The 18,620-nt window shown below is 53.4% G+C and overlaps 2 protein-coding genes and 1 non-coding gene across 7 annotated transcripts in view; 2 read left to right on the top strand and 1 right to left on the bottom strand.

The window, feature by feature from the left end:
- The window catches only part of AP1B1 (adaptor related protein complex 1 subunit beta 1), an 82,876-nt gene extending 67,116 nt beyond the window's left edge, over window positions 1-15,760 (top strand). For 3 of the 5 annotated variants that reach the window (XM_072803146.1, XM_072803145.1, XM_072803149.1), the window contains 10 exons: window positions 517-776; window positions 1,627-1,828; window positions 2,582-2,602; window positions 3,152-3,295; window positions 9,265-9,410; window positions 11,585-11,714; window positions 12,008-12,092; window positions 12,822-12,908; window positions 13,015-13,169; window positions 14,738-15,760. In XM_072803146.1, coding sequence (XP_072659247.1) covers window positions 517-776; window positions 1,627-1,828; window positions 2,582-2,602; window positions 3,152-3,295; window positions 9,265-9,410; window positions 11,585-11,714; window positions 12,008-12,092; window positions 12,822-12,908; window positions 13,015-13,169; window positions 14,738-14,812 — 1,305 coding nt within the window. In that variant the 3' untranslated portion in view covers window positions 14,813-15,760. The remainder of the gene's footprint in view (window positions 1-516; window positions 777-1,626; window positions 1,829-2,581; window positions 2,603-3,151; window positions 3,296-9,264; window positions 9,411-11,584; window positions 11,715-12,007; window positions 12,093-12,821; window positions 12,909-13,014; window positions 13,170-14,737) is intronic. The other 2 variants (XM_072803148.1, XM_072803150.1) reach the window with 1 other exon arrangement.
- LOC140619561 (small ribosomal subunit protein eS27-like) lies at window positions 3,946-4,311 on the bottom strand. Its single transcript, XM_072803155.1, has one exon. The coding sequence runs from the start codon at window positions 4,265-4,267 to the stop codon at window positions 4,013-4,015; it is 255 nt and encodes an 84-aa protein (XP_072659256.1). The 5' UTR covers window positions 4,268-4,311; the 3' UTR covers window positions 3,946-4,012.
- LOC140619876 (small nucleolar RNA SNORD125) lies at window positions 10,008-10,104 on the top strand. Its single transcript, XR_012019681.1, has one exon. It is a non-coding gene; the product is annotated as a small nucleolar RNA SNORD125 (small nucleolar RNA).
- Window positions 15,761-18,620: the final 2,860 nt, after the last annotated feature.

Below are 18,620 nucleotides of genomic sequence, written 5' to 3'. Positions count from 1 at the left end.
GCTGTGGCCTGAGACCAGCAGGTCTCACTTCACAGGGGGTGCTTGGGTCCAAGGAGCCTGCCAGACCTTCCTGCCAAGGTCCTGTTCCTAAGACTGGCACCACTGGGGGGTTGGCCCTAGAGTAATCCAGCATCCCTGCTCAGGAAGCTCAGTCACAGATAAATCACGATGGAGTGGGTCAGGTGGTGAAGTTGAGATAGACTGTAAACAGAAGAGGAGAGGGAGGTCTGGGAGAACCAGAGGGTTTGTATGACAGGGAAGACAGATTTTGGAGAGGAGTGAGGAGTGGGGACAGGAGCAGGACTGGCCTATTTAATACTGGGCTAGAGTGGGAAATCAAGGGGCCAGGCCATGTTTAGGGACAGGTAATGTGGGACTGCTCAGGATCACTGCTGTTGGCCAGCACTATGACCATGCCTCGGTCATGGGGCTTGGGGAGGGGCTCCTTCCTTCTCTCCAGCTGGTTGCTCTGTTCCAAGTTTAATAGGCTTCTCATCACCTCTTCTACTGCTTAAGGACTCTGATAACCCAGACTTGCGGGACCGTGGCTACATCTACTGGCGTCTGCTCTCCACGGACCCAGTGGCTGCCAAGGAGGTGGTATTGGCTGAAAAGCCACTCATCTCTGAAGAGACAGACCTCATTGAGCCCACACTGCTGGACGAGCTCATCTGCTACATTGGCACCCTGGCTTCCGTCTACCATAAGCCTCCCAGCGCCTTTGTGGAGGGGGGCCGGGGCGTTGTGCACAAGAGCCTGCCACCTCGCACTGCCTCGTGAGTGAAGTGGGCCAGTCTCTAGGCTAAGCATCCCCACCTGGTTTTGCGGTTCATTAACCCAGGCACTCAGGCCTGATGCGATAACCCGTGGCAAGGCTGGAATCAAGGAAATTACCATTCTAGTGACTTTTTTTTATAATTAATCAATTTATTTATTTGATAGAGAGAAAATGTGGGGTGGGGTGGAGGGGGCGAGAGAGAGACTCTCAAGCAGATTCCTCTTGAGCTCAATCGATCCCACAACCTGAGATTAAGACTTGAGCTGAAACTAAGAGTTGAGCCACACAGGCACCCCCATTCTACTGAGCCACCCAGGTGCCCCCATTCTAATGTCTTTTTAATGAATGTTTACTACATACCAGGATGATTTCATTTGATCCTTAACAATAGCTCTAAGAGGTCTCCCCATTTAACAGACGAGGACAGTAGGACAGAGAGCTTGAGGGCCTGGTGCAGCATCCCACAACCAGCATAGCTAGTCACAGCCCCAATTCTAATTCCAGAGCCCTGTTCTTCTCACCCTCCTCTGCCACCCCCTGGTGGTTGGTTTGGCTTTGGTGCCCAGTCCTCCAGAGCAGACATTAGTCTTTAGAATGTGCTAAGTAGTGGAAATACAGAGGGCCCCTCCCTTCACTCACCCCCATGAAGCTGGATCTCTTGGAGAGCCAAAAAGATGTATCAGTCATAGGAAAGGGGAAGGGGAGGGGGCATATAGACAGCCCTTCTGGAACAGTGAGGAGACCCAGGTGCCTGTCCTGGGAGAGGATACTACAGACTGAGGACTCTGATCTCCCTGAGACAGCCCAGGGCCCACCCCACTGACCCTCTCCCTCCTGTGTCCTCACAGGAACGAGAGCACAGAAAGCCCTGAGACGGCCCCTGCCGGAGCACCCTCTGGTGAGCAGCCAGATGTCATTCCCACCCAGGGCGACCTACTGGGTGACCTCCTCAACCTGGACCTCGGCCCCCCGGTGAGCGGCCCACCTCTGGCCACCTCCTCAGTGCAGATGGGAGCCGTGGACCTTCTTGGTGGAGGCCTTGACAGCCTGGTATGTCCTGGGGCCCCCTCTGGATGATCTTGATAATGACCTTCAGAGGAGCAATCATTGAACATCCCATCTGTGCCATTCACCAACCAAGGGCCTCAGGTACACCTATTTGTGAAGGTGACTATGTCACTCCCTACTTAGAGGGGAGAAAACTGAGGCTTCAAGAGTTCAGGTGATCTTCCTTCCAACAGCGCATAGTATGTGGCAGATACGGGACTTAGCCTCTTGCCAAGCCAAGCCACTGAGCCCCAACAGATTTGGGGCCTGTAAGGCTAGAGGAGCCAGACCAGTGTCCACTTACCCCCACATCCTGCACCAGCGTGGGGCAACATCCCAACAGGCCCAAGAGGCCCATGAGAAGTCAGGGACAGTCCCCCTCTGTAGAAAGGGTATGGTAAGACTGGACTGGGTATCTCCCTGGGACTTCTTCAGGTAGCTGGTAGAGCTGGGAGGAGAGGGTAGCAGAGCCCCTGTCACTTGGCCATGTCTGGCTCAGGTCCCCTAGGCATCACACAAGAAAGGGTAGGAAGGGTCATGCCAGAAGCAGTGTCCTTCATAGAAATAGCCTGGGCCCCCTCTTAAGCCTGGTACTGTCTTGCCTCAGACCCCTCTCAATGGAGCAACAGTGACTAATCTTTTCTCTCTTTTCCTCTCTCTCTTTTTTTCTCTCTCTTGTCTCTCTGTCGTCTTTCCTGGCTTTTCTCTCTGCATGTGGCTGCCTGTTCTCTTCACCCTGCCTGCTTCTGCTTGGAGATGGGGGATGAGCCTGAAGGGGTACGGTTCAACCCTTGTGCCATCAAGCCTTTGTCCCTGCTCTTCCTGAGTGCTGGCCCAGCATCCCAAGGGGTGGATGATGTCAAAGCAGTCCCTCCCTGCTGAGCTGTGGCCTTCTATCTAGTGTCCCATCCTCAGTACCCTGAGACAAAGTTGCCTTGTCACCCTGTGGATCAGCCGCACTCTCAGTTTCCAAGGGCTCTCCGTGACATCCTGGAGAGTGTGTTTCTGTCCACTTAGCCTCACAGCAGTCGTCTTGGGTACTCCTTTTATCTGTGGGCTGCAGGTTAGTTTATGAGTATCCCAAGCCCTTTCCCAGAGGTCACCCCTTAGGCTGGAGGCTTAGAGGTCATGGGAAGGCACAATCTCTCTTCTCTACTCCCCTCACCCTGTCTTGTCTCTGCAACTTAGAGTTGGTATGACAGCAGCCCTGCAGCCCCCCTCCTGCCCCGTCCCATTTTCTAGAGTGCCAGGTTGCGCCTCTCATGCTGGGCCCCTGATGTCCCCATCTCTAAAGCCTGCCTCTGACCCCTTTCCCTTCCTTTCCAGATCGGGGGCCCCAACTTTGTGGCACCCCCAGCAGCAGCAGTCCCAGCCAACCTAGGAGCAACCATGGGCAGTGGCCTGAGTGACCTTTTCGACCTGACAAGTGGCGTGGGCACGCTGTCAGGGTCGTATGTGGCCCCCAAAGCAGTAAGTACCACACCTCCTTTCATGGCAGGAGCCAGAGGGACAGCAGTTAGACACTGATGTCTGGGTTCCTTAAATGACCTGTTCCGTGGAATCTGCTCAGGCCAACAAAGATGGGCTCCAGGAGCAATAGTTTGCCAACCCGATGCTGAGGGCAGCCAGGGGCCGTGGGAGCACAGGGAAGAGATGCTAGGCTGGGCCTGGGGGCCTGGAATCATCTCCCAGAGCAGAGCTCAGGCCTGTAGATCAAGTCAGAATTTGGTAAGGGGCACTTGGGTGGCTCAGTTGGTTAAGTGTCTGCCTTCAGCTCTGGTCGTGATCTCAGGGTCCTGGGATGAAACCCTGTGTTGGGCTCCCTGCTCTGCAGGGAGTCTGCTTCTCCCTCTCCCTCAGCCGCTCGCCTTCTTGTTCTCACGCTCTATATCTCTGTCAAATAAATAAAATCTTAAAAAAAAAAAGAATTAGGCAAAAGTGGAGAGAAGGCTCCAAGTGGAGGTAACAGCCTGTGGAAAGGCCTGGAGGCAAGGGAGAGCCCACCCCTCCCAGAGAACTGACAGAGGCCCCGTGTAAGAGCAGCAGTTCTGGGGGCTGTCCTGCCCAGTGCCCCCCCGTCATGGATGATAGACATAGTCTAACACATCCTTTATTTCCAATTTTTTTTTTTTAATCCAAAATCTGTTTATTGGGATAGTGTCCCACTCATCTTGATTCAGGGAGCTTTTAGTGCTGCTTCCGCCTGAAGGAGCATCCTTCTGTAAGCCTTGCTTTTCCTCCCGTGGGCTGGCAGAGGACGGTAGAACAGCCGACACACAGAACTACCGTCTGTGCATGGCTGAAGACGGTAGTGATTTTGTAGCATCCCGGGCACTTCACGTCCATGAAGTAGGAGTTGGGGCTCTGCACCAGGCGCTTCTTCTTGTGCTTCCTCTTCTCCTCTTCCAGGGACGGGTGCGGGAGATCCTTTGCAAGGGGCATGTTCTCGTGGGGAGGTCGTCACCGCCGGAAAGGACCTTTATTTCCAATTCTTGAAGGAGATTTGTGGACTTTGCAGCCTACCTATACTTATCACTTCAGAATCAGAAACTATCACTTCATGAAAGAGGAATATACTTCTATATTTCCACTGTAAAGGCTTGGGTATACCCACCCTGAAAGATCTGGTGTCGTCAGGTGTATGCACATTAGAGTCCACACGATGGCCACACATAGTGTTCGTAGCTCGAGTGCTATAAACTATAGCTATAAACGATGTGGCTGGTGGTGCCCTTAGTTCCTGAAATGGTGACTGACTCCCAGTGAAGTTCCAATAAAACAAAACAGAGAATAAGCTTTTTTTTTTTTTTAGTTTCCCCATAGTTGGGTTCCCACCAATTTCAGGATATATTGAAACCATGCAAGACATACTCAAAGGGATGCAGGACAATGGCTCAGTGATGGGACTGTTGTCCTCCCGGCAACATGTCCAGCATCCCTGACCCTGGCCCATTAAGTGTCATGCCTCCTTGCCATTGTGCCACCTGAAGATGCCCATATATGCCATCCAGATCCAGATCCCACTGTGCTACCTAGAGCTAGTACTCACCATGACTCCCACCTAGACTATAGATTAAGGAGGGAAGAAGCTGGCAAAATAAGCATCGCCAGGCTGTGAGGGTTTCCCCCAGTCCTGGTGCAATGAAACCATTAAAAGGGTTTAAGCAGGGGATCCCTTGGTGGCTCAGTGGTTTATTTAGCACCTGCCTTCGGCCCTGGGTATGATCCAGGAATCCCGGGATCTCGAGTCCCACTTCAGGCTCCCTGCATGGAGCCTGCTTCTCCCCTGCCTGTGTCTCTGCCTCTCTCTCTCTCTCTCTCCCCCGCTTTCTTTTTTTTTTTTTTTTTTTTTTAATTTATTTTTTTTATTGGTGTTCAATTTACTAACATACAGAATAACCCCCAGTGCCCGTCACCCATTCACTCCCACCCCCCGCCCTCCTCCCCTTCTACCACCCCTAGTTCGTTTCCCAGAGGTAGCAGTCTTTACGTTCTGTCTCCCTTTCTGATATTTCCCACACATTTCTTCTCCCTTCCCTTATTTTCCCTTTCACTATTATTTATATTCCCCAAATGAATGAGAACATATAATGTTTGTCCTTCTCCGACTGACTTACTTCACTCAGCATAATACCCTCCAGTTCCATCCACGTTGAAGCAAATGGTTCTCCCCCGCTTTCCCTCTCTCCTCTCTCTCTCTGTGTTTCTCATGAATAAATAAATAAAATATTTTTAAAAAGGGAGTGGGGGGTATCCCTGGGTGGCTCAGTGGTTTGGCGTCTGCCTTTGGCCCAGGGCACGATCCTAGAGTACAGGATCGAGTCCCGTGTCTGGCTCCCAGCATGGAGCCTGCTTCTCCCTCTGCCTGTCTCTCTCTCTCTCTCTCTCTCATAAGTAAATAAATAAATCTTTAAAAAAAAAAAAAGGGTTTTAAGCGGAAGTGAAACATTTATACTGAAGAGAGATTGCTTTGCCTACACTGTGGAGGCAGATTGGAAGGGGTAGGATAGAAGTGACGTACCCAGTGAGGAGGCCAATAGGAATTGATGTGTGCTGATGGCGCCTGGACAAGAAGGGCGCCTTTGAGGCTGGAGGCAGTAGACTGCACTGGGAGGTGGGCCTGGCAGGGTATGGGGGCTGGCAAGGAGGGATGGATGCTGGCTCAGGCAGTGGAATGGAGGTGCCATTTGCCAAAATGGCAAGGAAAGAAAGGAGAGCTGAGTTTAGGAGTCAAGAACATGGGGGCCTGGCGCTAAGAAGAGTGTGGTGTGGGCCACACCCTCAGCATCGAGGAAGCTGCCAGAGGGGATGGACCTGGCCTGATCTCCCCACCACACTCAGGTCAGACACGATGTCTGCCACTTAGTTCTCAGTGAGAGCCTCTCTCTCTCTCTCTCTTCCAAGGCTCCCTCCCCAGAGCAGAATAGAGCTGGGCTTTAGGGGCAAGGTGATATCTCTCTTGTGACTGGGGAGTTGTGAGCCAGCACCTGCCCTGCCCTGGCCTCACTGGGTATGCCAGCTGTACCTGCAGCAGTGGTGACCAGAGCCCCCAGGTATGATCAGGGCCCATGGCAGATAGCAAGTCTAGTGCTAGCAGCTGCACACTTCCATGCTGTGGACTGCACAGCCCCCACCCCACTAAATCCTGCCAGAAGCCTGACGGGGTTATTACTCTTGTTCTGAGGTTGAGAAATCTGAGTGCTTTTGCCTAAGGTCACCTAGCAGGTAAGTGACAGAGTGTGAAACTGAATGCAGAGTGGCACCAAAGCCCCCATTCCTGATCCCTACATGATCATGCCCCACAGTGTTTGAGAACATCCTATGTGCCTGAGCGTCATTGATTGTCAGAATCACTAATTACTACCCAGATGGGCTACCTCAATGCATGAGGCCGATGGATACATGTTAAAAGCCCAGTGTAACAGGCATAAGGCGGGACCAAATGACAAGAACAGCAAAGACTCCTGCAGTCCTGTGCATGCCAGGCCTTGCCAGGATGCAGAGCTGCCAGGAATATAAAGTCCGGAACTGGCCCCAGGGGAGCTGGCCCTCTGCTTGTGTGTTCATTTTAATGGATATTATTACTGCTTTTTCTTAGTGGAGGGCCAGATGGGCGTACCAACAGTGAATGCTAGAAATGAGAGGATAGAGGATCACCTGGTCAGAGGAATTTAGGGCAATCTGCTTAGAAGAGGAGTCCTTACAATACCATTTCCCCATTATCTTAGACACAGGAATTTCTGGAGTGGAGGTGCATTCTTCCTTCAGAAGCAGTAGGGATGTCATCTATGTTTTCCTAACAGTACTGTGACTACCTAGAATGGTTTGTCCCATGTTCATTCTCCCCACCACACTGGTGGGGGTAAATACGTTCTCCAACCTTCTTGGCCAAGGGAATGAGGTTTTCTTGGCATAAGAACTTGGGAGTTCCTCAAGCATTTGGACCAGTGGGTGGTGATGTTTCTTTGGGTTTTTCAGTAAATGTTGAGGGTTAGTTCTGTGGTAGGACCTATGCTAGACTCCTGAAGCCACGGTGACCAAGAGAAATGAGGTCCCCACTGTCAGCAGTCAGTCCCAGTGACAGAGGCAGTTCTGCAAGAACTGTGAGAAGTAGCCCGCTGGAGGGGCCAGGGGCCAAGCAGCTGTGCTGGGAGTGGGGGTCCTCATAGCTCTCTGTTTGCCTGTCTCAGCTGAAGCTGAAGCCCTGTGATTCCACCCTCACACCTTTGTCCCAGGAAAACAAAGGATGATCAGGCTAGTGAGTACCATGTGGGTGGACCTACGGAAGCACTTTTCAGACAGAGGACAGTGCAGGGTTGGGGAGGAGGAGCAGGTTCAGTCGAGCCTGACAGAGGGGGCAGCCAGGACATGGAGGCTCTGGGCAGTTAAAGTGTCACAGCATTGGAGGAGTTAAGTTTTATTTAAGTAATCTCTATGCCCCACATGGAGCTCAAACTCATGATACTGAGCTCAAGAGTCAGGTGCCCCCACATTTGCATTTTAGAAGACCTGAGGGCAGCCCTAGTGGCACAGCAGTTTAGCGCCCCCTGCAGCCCAAGGTGTGATCCTGGAGACCCAAGATCAAGTCCCACATCAGGCTCCCTGCATGGAGCCTGCTTCTCCCTCTGCCTGTGTCTCTGCCTCTCTCTCTCTGTGTCTCTATGAATAAATAAAAAAATAATAATAAAAAAAAAGATGACCTTAGCTGCTGTGGAGAGCAGGTATTGGGGTACCCCAAGGGCTTCTGTCTTACCTGGTGGACTCTGACGGTGGCTCAGATGCAGGTGCTGCCTGCTGAGGGAAGTAGAGGCCCTGGTGGCAGATGGAGGAGGTAATGGTGACAGGACCCAATCTGCATGACTGTGGTATGGGGCTTGGGGTTGGCTGAGAGTGGGGACCCAGACGACACTGAAGTTCCTGGTGTCAGCACCTTGAGAGACTAAGACGTTCACCAACACAGGGCCCCTTGGGGAAACTCTCGAGGAGGCCTGGACCTTTTGACATTGGAGGGGGCCTGTGAGGGATCTGAGAGAACAAAGACTTGAAAGGCATTTACATGGCCATGGATGATGCCTGCTGATGTCCTTCACGGTTGGGGCTTTAATTCAAGATATTTCAGTCTGCCAACATGCCTCTCTTGTGACTGGCTTAGAGCAAGCTCCAAGCCAAGGATGTAAAGAAAAAAAAAGCAAAATAAATAAATAAATAAGTAAAGAAGCAGAGCCCTTCCTTCAAAGAGCTGACTGGGTACAGGGGATACAGATACACAGGCTCACATTTATCTGCTAAAATGTCATGGTAGTATGTATGCAAGGAAGGAATCTAGGTGTGGGCTTCCCAGAGGAGGCGGCTCTTGAGCTGAGGCTCCCATGACAGCCAAGCAGCAGAGGGCCTGCCAGGCAAGAGGTCCTCTTAGGTACTGTCCTTGGACAGCCCAGTTTCCATGATTAAAAGGCCAGCCCTGCCTTCTGTGAGGAAGGACAGACTGTGACAGCCAGGAAGGCCTCAGGCTCTGGCTGAGGCCCCAGATGCCATTGGGCTCTTGACTCTACTTGACTCCTCTAGAGGCTGGCAGGGTCCACATGTCTCATCTCCTTTCTCAGTACTACTTACTGAGTGTTACTTCTTGGACCTTTAAAGATTCAGGTCAACCCTTGGGCATACCAAGCCCCTCTCTACCCCAGGCTGCTCTGATACAGAGCCACACTGTGGTGGTGGCCTTGGATGGGCCATGCAGGATTGTTCCTCTCATCCCAAGATCCACATGGTCGTCTCCTAATGGTAAAGGCAGGTGTGGGCCTCAATCTGGGAGGGCCCTGATGAAGAGTGGGGGAGAGAGGGATGGTGAAGGAGAAGCGGGGAATGGTGCTCAGGTGGGCTGCTGTTGACTTTTAGGGAAGTGGTAAACACGAGCCTCCCCTCCACTGTCTTCCCTGTAGGTATGGCTCCCGGCTATGAAGGCCAAGGGGTTGGAGATTTCAGGTACCTTCACCCGCCAGGTGGGCTCCATTTCCATGGATCTGCAGCTGACCAACAAGGCCCTCCAGGTCATGACCGACTTTGCCATCCAGTTTAACCGCAACAGGTGAGCTCCCAAGGCCAGTGTGATGAGAGCCCTTGCTGGTGACTGCAGGCAGGAGCCAAGAGCTCTGAGGGGTCTGGTGCCTCTTTTCTGGGGAAGGTGGATATTCCTCACAGCTGCATCTCAGACCAAAACTGTCTAAAGCAATGATTTTTTTTTTTCCCTTCCTCATGACCTCTTTATGTAGACTCTAAAGTATTTGGCAGAGGGTTAGGGTATGTCTCCTTATTTTTGCCTTCCTCCACTGCTCAAAGAGTGTTTGCTGATAAAAACCCCCAGCTCCAGACTAGGAGCCTGCCTTTGGCAAACACCCCACACAATAGGAGGGAGCCTCCTCTCCAGGCCTAAGTTGCTGCCACCTCAGGGCCCAGCTCTAAGAAGGCTGACTGGGAATGGCCCTGCCTGCCCACCAACCCCTTGTGGTGTTTGGTGGTTAAACCCTGATAGGTTTAACCTATCAGACGGGTCCTCTGGGAGTGGTGGCTGCTCTGGGCTCTTCACCCCTCTGGGTCCCCAGCACTGGCAGTCCTGGGGAAGGTTTCCTCCCTGGCACCAGCAGGGTCTGCACGGGCCAGGCCAGCTAGGCCAGGGCTCTCTGGGGAGCCAAGCAGCCTCTCCTGATGATTCTTCTTCCTGAGTGGCTCTAGTGATGAGCAAACTGAGCCTCTAAGAAGTTGACTGAAGGGGCTGCTTCCTCAGGGAGAGCCACAGGCCAGTGGGTCCTGATCCTCCGTCAGCTCTGCTACTTATCCTTAGATGGCCCTAGAGGCCATAGAAGCACTCCAGGTTCCAAGGGGAAGTCCCAATGATTGCTCATAATAGACTTAGAGGGTGCTGACAACTCCCTGGGTGGCAGGCCCTGTGCTGAGGATTTTAAAAGTATTATCTTTCTTTGAGCTACTTGACAGCCCAATGAGGTCAATACCATTGTCCCCCTTTCTTTTTTTTTAAAGATTTTATTTAAAAAAATTTTTTAAATAAAGATTTTATTTATTTATTCATGGGAGACACAGAGAAAGAGAGGCAGAGACATAGGCAGAGAGAGAAGCAGGGTCCACGCAGAGCCCGACATGGGACTCGATCCCAGGACTCCAGGATCACACCCTGGGCCAAAGGCAGGCGCTCAACCACTGACCCACCCAGGCATTCCCCGTTGTTCCCCTTTCAGTAGATAATGACACCTGGGTTCAGAGAGGACTAGTGCTTTTGCCCTAGTGGGCAGGCAGGAGGCAGTGGGGGAGTTCCAGGAAAGCCTGAAGAGCCAGGCTAGCACAGAGGCCTACGGTTCCCCACATCATCTCCCACCATGTCCCACACAGGCCTGATTGCCATCGTGGGCAGAATGCAGGCAAAGTGAAGCAGCTCAAGCTCAAGATCTCAGCAGTGCTACTCATCCCATAGGGTCTGAGCACAGGCCTGCCCCTCCCTGAGTTTTCATGACTTGGAATATGAGAGAATATATATCTCTCACTGTTTTTATGAGGGTAGGAGTTGGTATAATATCAAATGGCCAGCCTAGGCACAGTGAGCTGTCGGTTCATGGTCCTGTATCTGACACTCATGGGGATCCTCCCCTCCTGATTTACCCACATGTTGCTTTACCGAGAAGTAGGGCTTTCCTGAATCTCTCTTTGGCCAGTTCTAGCCCAGAAAGTAAAGCCTGGTTTCTTGCCTGGGATAGTCACATCCCTCCTGAAAGATGCGAATTGGTAGCAGAAACTTGGACAGTCTTCAGTTAGAAGCAGCTTATAAAATTGAACACCAATGAAAAATAAATTTATTATTAAAAAATAAAAATAAAAAAATAAAATTACAAGAAACTGAAGAAAAAGCAGCTTATAGTTCAGGTCCCTGGTGTTAGATGGAGCTCCTCAAGTGCAGAACAGAGCAAGGCCATGTTCACCAGAGCCTGTTCAGTGCATAGCCCAGAACAGAAAGTGGAGCAGAGATGGGCTTTAGGCCTGCAACTGGCCAAGGGCTCATTCCCCCTGTCCACACAGCCATTGAGCATGGGGGTCAGGAACTTGTCCATCTGTCCTGGGCCAGCTGAGGTGAGGCTGGCTTACTAGAGAGCCTTTTTGCCAATGCTGCCCTAGTTCTGGAGCCGGAGGAACCCACTCATCCCACATCAGCACCTATTCCCCCTGCCATTCCCGCGGGGGCTTCTCTCTCCCCAGCTTCGGCCTGGCCCCTGCTGCCCCCCTCCAGGTCCACGCACCACTCAGCCCCAACCAGACCGTGGAGATATCCCTGCCTCTCAACACGGTGGGCTCGGTCATGAAGATGGAGCCTCTGAACAATCTCCAGGTGTGTTCCAGGCAGAGCTAAGCACCCTACTCCTTACCTGCCCACCCACCACAGGGGAGGAACCTAGTGGAAAGATCTGGGGCCTGGCCTTTGTTGGCAAAGGGGTGTGTCTGTGAAGTTGTGCTCTTCGCCAAAGATCTGTCAGGGGAGGCCCGATCCAAAAGGATGAAGGGACGTGGTTACCAGGGAAGGTGTGTGAGGGAGCCTGCTCAGGTGGAGGCACAGGGAGTATGCCCTTCCTGAGGCCTCAGGTGATATCAGGCATCAGGGACTGATTGAGGTCTTGTTCCTAGGTGGCTGTGAAGAACAACATTGATGTCTTCTACTTCAGCACTTTGTACCCACTGCACATCCTCTTTGTGGAGGATGGAAAGATGGGTGAGTCCTGAAGGTGTCCCAGAGTCCCTGGAATATAATGATTGGCTTTGCCCCACGATGGAGTCCGTGAGTCACCGGCCCCTCTGCAGAGCCTGAGGCGAGAGTCACGCTTCCATCAAGAACCCCTGGACGTTGTTTGGCCAGCTTTGTCCTGCAATGGGGGCCATGCCATGCAGGGACTGTCTCATTCTATTCTCCTGCTCCCACCTGCCCCTCAGCCTTGCCTTTAGTCTCTAGACAGTCTTCCCATGGCCTCCCAAGGTGAGGACCCTAGACCATGTCACACCTGATGTCCATCTCCTGTGCCCTGGCTGGAACCCCTGAGAAGACTCATCCCCATGATGGGAAGGCTCACTGCCAGCTCACAGATGAGCAGAGGACTTTGCCTACATCATCTCTCGGTCACCACAGAAACCCTGTGACACAGGCTGTGATTAATGAGCAGGCTACTTGGAGCCAGAGCAGGAGGGGAGTGCATATGTGGGTGCTGGGAAGGAGAGATTTAAGGCCCCAAGGTGGAAAGCCCAGGGTCTTTGGGAGCAGCACTAGTAGCCACTTGGACAGACCTGAAGGTTTGCTCATGGAAGCAGGAGGGTGCTGTCACAGAGCTGGTGCCTGTCTTTAGCTTCAAGCTGGCACCCCCAAAATACCCATTTCCTGTTGGATGTCATTGAGTAGGGCCCCAGGTTTATCAGGGTCCCATCCTCTACCTTGTCCCTCACCCTCCAGACCGGCAGATGTTCCTGGCCACATGGAAGGACATTCCCAATGAAAATGAAGCCCAGTTCCAGATCAGAGACTGCCCCCTAAATGCAGGTAGGATTTTGCAGCCCTCCCCCACCTTCCCACCCAGTGCACACTGCCCCTCACCAATACCCCCAGCCCCCTCCCATCGCTGACCAGGGGCCCTCCTCGCTCTCAGAGGCTGTGAGCAGCAGGCTACAGAGCAGCAACATCTTCACAGTCGCCAAGAGGAACGTGGAAGGCCAGGATATGCTCTACCAGTCCCTGAAGCTCACCAACGGCATCTGGGTGCTGGCAGAGCTGCGTATCCAGCCAGGCAACCCCAGCTTCACGGTGAGGGTCCCCGCTCCTGCCCTGCCACCCCTGGGGTGTCTAACTCCATATTCCAGGCAGCCTCTCCTTCCCTCACTCCTTCTCAGACCAGGGGTCAGTTCTGATGGGGTGTGCTCTAGCCCAGTCCCTCTGAACCTGACATGAATGAGCATCAGAATTCTGACCCTAGCCTCCAACTCAGTCCCACCAGGTTACCCAGATAAGACACCACCAAACTGTCACCAAACAGTGAGTTGAACTAGAAGATTCTATAAAATTGGGCCCTCTGAGGTGGTGCAGTTGGCCCAAGGCCCACCTGACTGGGAAATGGCACTGCTGGGCCCAGGCCCTGGCCCTCCTACTCTTTCCTGCCTGAGGGCCCACCTGGGAGGATGCTGTTTGTGAGCATCTTGTCTTCCTGGCCTTTGTGTCAGACCCCAGTGAGGACATGGCTTCCATGGAGTGCGTGGTTGTCCTGGAGGCCGTGCTGCTGTTCCAGGCCCTAGAGAGCTCCAGGCTTTGCTTCTCCCCCTGCACCCTAGTCTCTGGCAGGCATGGGCCTCCAGATGTTGCTCCCTGGGCCCTGCTGGCGGTGCTGGCACTGTGGTCGGGCGGGGGCTGCGGCAGTGGCTTCGGGGGTAGTAATTTCCGTCTCCCTGTGTTCGGTTGCTGCATGCCCACCTTCCCTGCTGGTGCCCGTGGTGCAGGATTTGGAGGTTAGCAGATTGCTTTTCTCTTCCTCTTTCCCCTCCATTCTCCCCAGCCACACCTTGCACAGCCCGTCTCCTGGCCTGGCTCCAGAGCGCCCTGCCTCTCCTAGCCTCACCTCACCCTGCTGCACCCCCAAAGCCAAGCAGACATGCATGCAGGTTGCAGGCACAGGGCACCCCAAAGCTTCCCAACCAGGTGAACCCGATTGAGGAACTGGTACCCCAACTTCCCAACATGCCCAGTATGCACGGAGCCCTTCAGAGAAGATCAGGGCCCCATAGGCTCCCCACTACTGGCTTCCAGAGCTCCATTTGCTCCTCCCCTAATCGCACCCTTTAGAAGCAGTGATTTTGGCAGAAGGGGTGGTGGCAATTGTTTCTCCGCTGCCTACTCTCCAGCTCACACTGTGACAAAGCTTCCTGTACCGGAACCCAGGAAGAATCCCCGGTGCCCCCAACCCCCATCTCTCCAAGCAGAGACCTGCTTCCTCCCAGACCATACCTCCTCAGAGACCCCAGCCCTTCACAGGCAGCTCTGTGGGGTGGGGGCCAGGCACTCCCCGACAGCCCCCAGCTCATGATTCACGCTGCTCACCACTAGCTGCTCACCGCTAGGGCTGTGGTGGCTGAGCTGACAGCAGGTGTGTGGGCTGCAAGTATATTTGGTCTGCACCCAGCTGGCTGCAGCAGCCACCCCCTCCGCTTTACTACACATCTGCCCCGGCCACGCTGCCACCAGGCCACATGCGCGCACCGCACTCTTCCATCTGGTTCTCACTCTCTCTTCCCTCCCTGCCTTCCTTCCCAGCCTCAGAGAGGAGCCTGGGGAATTCTGAGCACTCTCCCTCCCCTGACTGAGCACTTTCTTTCCCCCTGTAGCTGTCACTGAAATGTCGAGCGCCAGAGGTGTCCCAACACGTGTACCAGGCCTACGAGACCATTCTCAAGAACTGAGCTCCCATCCAGTGCCCACCCCAACCTTTTGCCAGCCCTGAGGAGCCCCCTGGAAATGGCAGCACTTCCTTCCTAGAGAGGCTGAGCAAGGTTTCTGGCCACCACGGAGTTCCCTGGTCCTGACTACCAGGCCCACCTGGGTCCTCAGGGCAGGGCAGCATTCCTCCTGGAGTGAAATCATAGTGTACTCCTGTGCTCGGGGACTCCCCTCTTCTGTTGCTGCTGACAGGGTCAGGTGAGGAGGGGACCAGGAAACAGAGCCAGAGGGGCCACAGAAGCTGGTCAGCAGACCCAGGTTTTTTCTCTTCTCTTTCCTGGCCAGGGTCTAAAGGGCGAGTGTGTTGCTCCTTTGTTGGGGTCCTGGCTCAGGAAGCCCCCTACCCCCCAGTCTCTCTTGGATCAGTGTTAGAGATCCTCCCCGTTGCCTGCTCTCATGCCAGGCTGTCCTGGTGTGTGTGGAGGGTCCCCTGGTACCAGGAGAGCTCCTCTCTCAGGGGTCTGGGGCTCCGAGGGCCTACACCCCTACTCTCCCTGTCTGTATCTGCCCAGGCTGGGACCCTGTGGTTGTACTAGTTGGCCCATAGCCTCCTGAACACTGACCCACATGGGCAAGACTGGGCAGAAACGCCCAGGGCCCCAGCCCAAGCTCCTACTCCCTGGCAGTTGCACATACCCTCTCACCCCTCACCCCACTCCTTCTCTTGTCCCTGAGCACAGTGACTGCCTATGATATAGTCCTTGGCGTCCCCTGTGTTTCTGGAGCAGAGATAGGACTGAGGGATGGGGCACGTGGGTGAGCAGGGTACTTCCCATCTGGGGTTTCTTTGGGGTTTCTCCTTAGTGTCTGCTACCCTCCCCCTGGCCTCCCAAATTTCAGTTGTGTCTGACAGAGCATTAGGTTTTCCTGTACTGCTGTTTAATAATAAAGAAAGATTCTGCTTTTGGCAATCACGGACACTTTTTTCCCCCCCTCCACTAAATGTCAGAATTAAAAATTGCCTCCAAGTGGTTGAGGATGGTTTTCTGACCCCTGCAGTAACTATAATATACATTGTTGACATATGTGTATATACAGATACATATACTATAGTATACATAGCACAATACACACACACATATACATAATGTATGTTTACTCTTATTTTCAAAAAGAGAAAGTGAATAAAAATTATGACATTGAGTGTGTTCCTGGCCGGTGTGTCAGGTCCTGAGGCTCTTCTGGGTGGGGTCCTGGGTCCAGGATCAAGGGCTCAAGCTGTGTGCCTAGCCCCTCCCCCAGCACTCTTGGGACAGTGCCTTTCCCTCTACCCTGTCCTTAAAAACAGACCTCTGAGGTCTGCGGGTCTCCCTGGCACCACTCCTGCCCTTGATCTAACTCCACCCAGCCGTCTCGCCTTTTGATGTTGGCCAAGAGGGCTGACTTTTGTTTTGGTTTTCCTCAGCTCCCTGCCATCACGAAGGCTCCCAGGAGCAGTGGGGAGGTACTCTGATGGGGAGCAGTTGCCAGAGAGAGGGAGTGGTTGGGTAGGCCAGGCACCAGGCCTGTCTGGGCAGGCTCTACCCCACCCTGCATCTGCGGCTGGCTCCGAGGGAGGGGGGTGGGTACTAAGCTGGCACCTGCTCAGGTGCACCAGGGACGTCCCATGTGGTCCCAGTGCTGGCATTGGCCAGGATCCCAGGGGACAGCAGCCAGACCCTGGGCAGGGCCCTGATGGCAAAGCTGCCTGGGGGCCTTCAGCCTGTTTCTAAGGGAGGAGCAGCCTGGTGCCCTTGCCCCATCTCAGCCCAGGCACTCCCTGTACTGCCTACTTCTGACCCAGTGCTGCCTTCCTGGCACTGGGGAGCTGAGAGAAGAGAGCGTCAGCAGGAGTACCCAGCCCTCCACTGCCCCACTTCTGACGACCAAATTCCTTAATGGCACAATCCAGTTCTCCATTTACCTGAAAGTCCAGGGCTCAGAAGACCCTACGCCGATGCAGGTGGCATACCCCCAGCTGTGGACTGGGGAAGGGCTTGGAGCCCTTGATGAGACTCAGCTGGGCCTGCGATGTTGTCTGCTGCCCCTGACCGAGGGCCTGGCTCCCACCCAGGATTTCTGTGCATGAACTGCCTGGGTCATGGCTCCCACCCTTCTGCCACTGAGGGCAGATCTGAAGTGCAGGGTAGCTGTCCACAGTATGGGGCTGATGGGTGAGGAGATCCAGGATCAGGTACCTGAGGCGGTGAGAAAGGCTGGTCTGCTCAAAGGGAGCACCCAGGACCATCCTCAAACACCTGGGGTTTGCCCTTCTAAATAAAGCTGTGCTCAGGCCTCAGACCACTGTGGGCAGGACCTAACCATGACTGTGCCTTTCACCCACTGACGTGGCACCTGGCACAATGGGACCCAGCAGGTCTTAACATTTGCAGGGAGAAACCGAGGCAGAGAGCATGCTTACTCCCAGTGCCCCAACCCTGGGCCTTAACACATCATGCATCAGAAAAGCACCTGGGACCATCACTGGGAGCCAGGCTTTTAGAAGGGCTTTAGGGGGCATCCCTAGGTGGCTCAGCGGTTTAGCGCCTGCCTGGCCTGGAGTCTCAGGATCGAGTCCCATGTCAGGCTCCTGGCATGGAGTCTGCTTATCCCTCTGCCTGTGTCTCTGCCTCTCTCTCAATCTCTCTATGTCTATCATAAAAAAAAAAAAAAAAAAAAAAAAATTCTTAACAAAAAGGCGGGGGCTTTAGGGGATAGCCAAGTGCCAGCTCGGCTTCCCCGTCTCCCCCCACCTTCCTGAGGGCCCATGGCTTGCCTCTTCACCCTCCTCACGTGGCACTGCCGGGTCCTGATGGGCTCGGGCTTGTTCCCTCTCAGGGCCTGACACTTCTCGGGAAGTATCCTGCAGAAGATTATGAACCTTCCCAACTGGTCAGCCACAATTCCCAGGGAATTCAGCCACAATCCAGTTATTTCTAGAGTGTCCAACAACTGCCCCGGGGTCCGATGGGTTCTCTGTGTTCCAGACACTGTCCTAAGGACTGCAAGTGACCTCATTTTACTTTATCTTCAGCTAGTGGTTTGCTTTTTAAAATGTTTTTCTATGGAGAGGGCTAGATTCTGGACTATGGTTAAAGATAAGCCACACAAAAGATCCTTCCCACCCTTCCTCAGTTCTTAGTTTTTCTCCCTAGAGGCAAACTTTGTTGCTAGATTTGGGTGTTTTTTGTTTTTGTTTTTGTTTCTTTCAGGAATATTCTGTGCATGATTAGAAGCACATAGAGAGGGATCCCTGGGTGGCCCAGCGGTTTAGCGCCTGCCTTTGGCCTTAGCGCCTGCCTTTGGCCCACGGCGTGATCCTGGAGACCTGGGATCGAGTCCCACGTCGGGCTCCCGGTGCATGGAGCCTGCTTCTCCCTCTGCCTGTGTCTCTGCCTCTCTCTCTGTGTGTGTGTGACTATCATAAATAAATTAAAATTTTTTTAAAAAGCACATAGAGATATTTACTAAACAAATGGCAGCACATTCCAGATACTACCAGCACTTTGCTTTTCCTACCTATCAGTACAAACAGACCCACCTCAGAATTTCTTCTGTGAACGGGCTGCCATTAGATGGTGCCTGCTGTCGGACATTCAGACGGTTTCCATCTTCTGTGAGTCCAAGCAACAGTGCAGTAAATATCTGCCCACATACATCCCCGCTCGTGGGCACAGATGTAGCTGTAGGATCTAGCTCCAGAATTGCAAGACCAGAGGGTATAGCATTTTCTGTTTAAAATTGTACTTCTTGTTTTGAGAAGGCAATGTATTCACATCGCTCAAAATCGGA

Source organism: Canis lupus, chromosome 27 (assembly GCF_048164855.1).
Source record: "Canis lupus baileyi chromosome 27, mCanLup2.hap1, whole genome shotgun sequence".
NCBI classification, from domain to species: domain Eukaryota; kingdom Metazoa; phylum Chordata; class Mammalia; order Carnivora; family Canidae; genus Canis; species Canis lupus.
The sequence above is the reverse complement of the archived record's forward strand: the minus strand, read 5'-3'. Positions and strand labels throughout refer to the sequence as shown.